This window comes from Platalea leucorodia (assembly GCF_965183815.1).
Source record: "Platalea leucorodia genome assembly, chromosome: 1".
Lineage (NCBI taxonomy): Eukaryota > Metazoa > Chordata > Aves > Pelecaniformes > Threskiornithidae > Platalea > Platalea leucorodia.
This window is the reverse complement of record NC_138823.1, coordinates 134,042,619-134,046,332: the sequence shown is the minus strand read 5'-3', so window position 1 is coordinate 134,046,332 and position 3,714 is coordinate 134,042,619. Positions and strand designations below refer to the sequence as shown.

Below are 3,714 nucleotides of genomic sequence, written 5' to 3'. Positions count from 1 at the left end.
GCTGCTCCACGGGGGTCCGCGGCCCTCGCCCCTTGCCCAGCCGCGCCCCTGCCGCCGTCGCGGGGCTTGCGCGGCCCGGGCGCCCCGCCCGCCCCGTGCGGGGCTGCGGGCGGGCAGCGGGGCGGCCGCGGGGTTTGAGCGCGGTCCCTGCGGAGCCGCGCCGGCTACTTACGTGTCCGCGTCCCCGCCGCGGGGCTGCGCGCCCGGGGGGGCGGCGGCCGGGGGCGGCGGGGCGGGGGGGGCGCGGCGGCTCCGCGCCTCCGCCCGTCACTCCAGGCCGTTGCGGTGCCCGGGCTCGGGGGGCGGCAGCAGCTCCGGGGAGTGGCAGGGCGGGCTGCCGGCCGCGCTGTGCTCGCTGTCGGTGTCGCTGCCCTTCTTGCCGCCGGGGCCGGGGCCGCCGCCGGGGCCGCCGCCGCCGAGGCCGCCGGCGCCGCCGGGGCCGCTGTGGGTCTTGACGTGCTTGCTGAGGTGGTCGCTGCGCATGAAGCGCTTGTTGCAGACGGGGCAGGCGAAGCGCTTCTCGCCCGTGTGGGTCCGCAGGTGCCGCTGCAGCTCGTCGGAGCGGGTGAAGCGCTTCCCGCAGAAGAGCCAGTTGCAGACGAAGGGCCGCTCGCCCGTGTGCCAGCGCAGGTGCGCCTTCAGGTGCGAGGTCTTGCCGTAGACCTTGCCGCAGCCGGGGATGTGGCAGCTGTGCAGCCCCTTGCGCCGCAGGCTGGCCCCCGCCGGCCCCAGCCGCTCGGCCTCCTGGCAGTTGGGGCAGTCGCAGGTGGCGCGGCCCGAGTAGCGGCGGGCGGAGGAGCGCGGCGAGGCGGCCAGCGGCGCGGCGGGGCCGCCGCCCAGCATGGAGCCCCCGGCGCCGGCCAGCGGCGAGGGGGCCGAGTCCGGGTAGGAGCCGGGCAGCACCGGCTTAAATCCGTCCATGAGGTGCTGCCCGGCGGGGCTGAGGAGGTGCGAGGAGGCGCCGCTGCTGAAGGCCGAGTGGCCCAGGCCCGAGTAATCCGAGTTGTAGCCGCCCAGCGGCGAGTGGAGCGAGGTCTGGAGCCCGCCGGCCGCCGGGTGCAGCGAGCCGGGCAGCGCGGCCGCCCCGTTGGGGCTCTGCACGTCGATCCAGCCGGCGCCCACGTCCCACCAGCTGGAGGCGCCCGCCGAGCCCACCTCGCCGGCGCCCAGCCCCGGGTGCGAGGGCTTGAACCAGGACTCGTAGGGGTGCGCCATGCCCACCCGCGGGTAGATGCCCTGCAGCCCCTCCACCGACGTGTGCACCTTGGAGATGAAGACGGGCTGGTGCGCCGCCGCCTCCTGCCCCGCCGCCCCGCCGCCGCCGCCGCCGCCGCCGCCGCCGGCGCTGCCCGGCGCCTGGAAGACGGAGTAGTCGTTGGCGAAGGGCGAGCTGGCAGCGGCCGCGCTGCTGGAGGTGAGGGAGAAGGCGCTGGAGCCCGGCGAGCCGCCGCAGCTGAACGAGTCCGAGACGAGGGCGGCCGCCGCCGCCGCTGCCGCCGCCGCCGCCGCCGCCGCCGAGGAGCCGTTCCGCGCCGCGCCCGCCACGCCGAAGCCCGGGAGGCCGGAGCCCACGGCGCCGCAGCTGCCCGCCGAGGACGAGGAGGAGGAGGAGGAGCGTTTCCAGGGGTGGAAGCCTTTGCCGAAGGAGGACGCGCTGTCCGAGAGGGCGGACGGCGAGGGGCTGGGGCTACCGATCTTGTTGCAGGTCGCGGCGAGCATGGCCAGCGGCGTGGAGCCTACCCGCGGTTCCTCCTGCGGGCACAGAGGGGAGAGGGCCGCCCCGCCGGCGTCAGGGACGGAGCGGCCCCGCCGCCGCCCGCCGCCGCCCCGCGCCCCGCGCCCGGCCCCGCTCCGCTCCGCGCCGCCGCCCGGCCCCGGGCGCAAAGTTTCGCGACTCCCGCGGGAGGATCCCTTCGCGGAGCCGGCACGGCGGCTCTGCCTCCAAGCGCCTTCCGGGGCTTTTTTCACCATCCAACCCTCCTCCCACGGAGGAGCTCGGGAAGGGTTAAAAAAAGGGGGAAAAAACGAGAGGGGGAAAAAGTTGCGTCTGTTACAGTAGCTTTAAAGATGCCCCCGGCACGGCGGCAGCTACGTTTCAGCCTGTTCCTTTTCCCCGGGACCTGGCCGGTCCCCGTCCCTCAGACCAGTAAGACTGTTTTCTTAAATATAGAACTGCAGGATTATCAAATTACTCTTAGGAAAACAAAACAAAACAAACCAAAACAAACTTCCTTAAAAAAGCCTCATTTGCGTACCAAAGATAATTAAATATATATATAAATTTAACATATGTACATATGTATGTATACACAAGTTCAACGTACCTGCTGGACACGGCGGGCTGTGTTATTTTAAAGGGAAATAAAAAGCCACAATCTGTTGCAAATTAGAAATTGCACACGAAAAACGATAGTGCTGGGTTTGGTTTTGGGTTTGTTTGTTTTTTTTTTTTCCTTCCAGCAGTCACATGTAAAGAAGAAAGGCCACTTCTCCGGGGGCACAGGAGCAGCACAGCCCAGGCGCTGTAGGTTGTTTCTACAAATGCCCTTAAAACCTTTTCCTGCTCACTGAAAAGTGACTCTGCCCCCTTTTCCCCCTCTCGCTCTTTCTTTTCTCCTAAACTCACTTGTACTTAAGTTAAAAAAAAAAAAAAAAAAGAAAAAGAAAAAAAAAAAAGGCTGAATAGAGGAGACTGATAGCCCCGGTCAAGACAGGGGTTATTTTAACCCCCTCCAATCGACAATAAAAAGAAACTAATTAAACCAGCAAGAGAAAAAATCCTTAGACTCACCCCTAGAAGTGAAGTTGCCATCACACAAAAGTGCCCTCCTCTCAGAGGATCTTTTTTATATTGATAAATCAGAGGCAGTGTTTTTTTTAGAGGTGTGCAATACAATGATCAGTTCCGCCCATTCCACCACAATTGTAGCTCCCTCGCCGGCTTTGAAGTGCCGCTGAGCCGCCGCCAGCCAATCCCCGGCCCCGCCGCCTCGCTCGACGACGTGACTGCGTGAGGTCATCAGCGCCGTCGAGCCCCCCGCGGGGGGCTCGACGGCGCTGATGACCTCACGCAGTCACGTCGTCGAGCGGCGCGGGCTACGGTCCCGGTCCCGGTCCGCAGGGGCCCCTCGCCTCGGGCCGGGCTGCTTCGTCCCGGCCTCCCCTTTCCATCACCCACCGCCTCCCCCACGCCGTGCCGTAATCTGACACAGGTTATTTTTTGAGCCGTTTAGATGTGTGGGGATTTTTATATCCTCGTCGTCATTACTATTATTATCGCAACCATGGGCGAATGCGGGAGCATGCGGTTTCTCCGCGGGGTCCCCCCCACCCCGCTCCCCTCTGCTCAGTCCTCCCTCTCCCGTTTCTTTCGGTGCTTGTCGCAGCAAGGAGGGGAAAGACTTCAGGCGACCGCTGGCTGCTGTCGTCGCCCCCCCGCCCCCCCTCTCCCAGAGCCGCCGTTTCAGACCTGATTTTTGGCGGCGGGGTCGCACAAGCCCCCCCCCCCCCCCCCGCCCCCCGGTACTGCTTTGCGGAGCGCGGCCCCGGCGGAGCCCACCCGAGCGGCCCCGGCACAACCGGGGCTGGCTACCGGGCGGTCCCCGCCGCCTCGTCCCGGAGCAGCCGGGGGTCGGAGGTCCGCGCTCCGCTCCCCCCGGCAGCCGGGGGCTGCGGGGAAGGGCAGAGGCAGCGCAGGCCGGGCCGGGGCGGGGG

The 3,714-nt window shown here is 67.4% G+C and overlaps 1 protein-coding gene across 1 annotated transcript; it reads right to left on the bottom strand.

Annotated features, from left to right (window-relative positions):
- Positions 1-267: 267 nt before the first annotated feature.
- Positions 268-3,020, bottom strand: SP8 (Sp8 transcription factor; the record flags this gene model as incomplete). The annotated part of the gene is made up of 2 exons (XM_082307803.1): positions 2,792-3,020; positions 268-1,752 (listed from the first exon to the last, which is right to left on the bottom strand). The coding sequence occupies exons 1-2, from the start codon at positions 2,810-2,812 to the stop codon at positions 268-270; spliced, it is 1,506 nt and encodes a 501-aa protein (XP_082163929.1). The 5' UTR covers positions 2,813-3,020.
- Between the last annotated feature and the right edge of the window lie 694 nt (positions 3,021-3,714).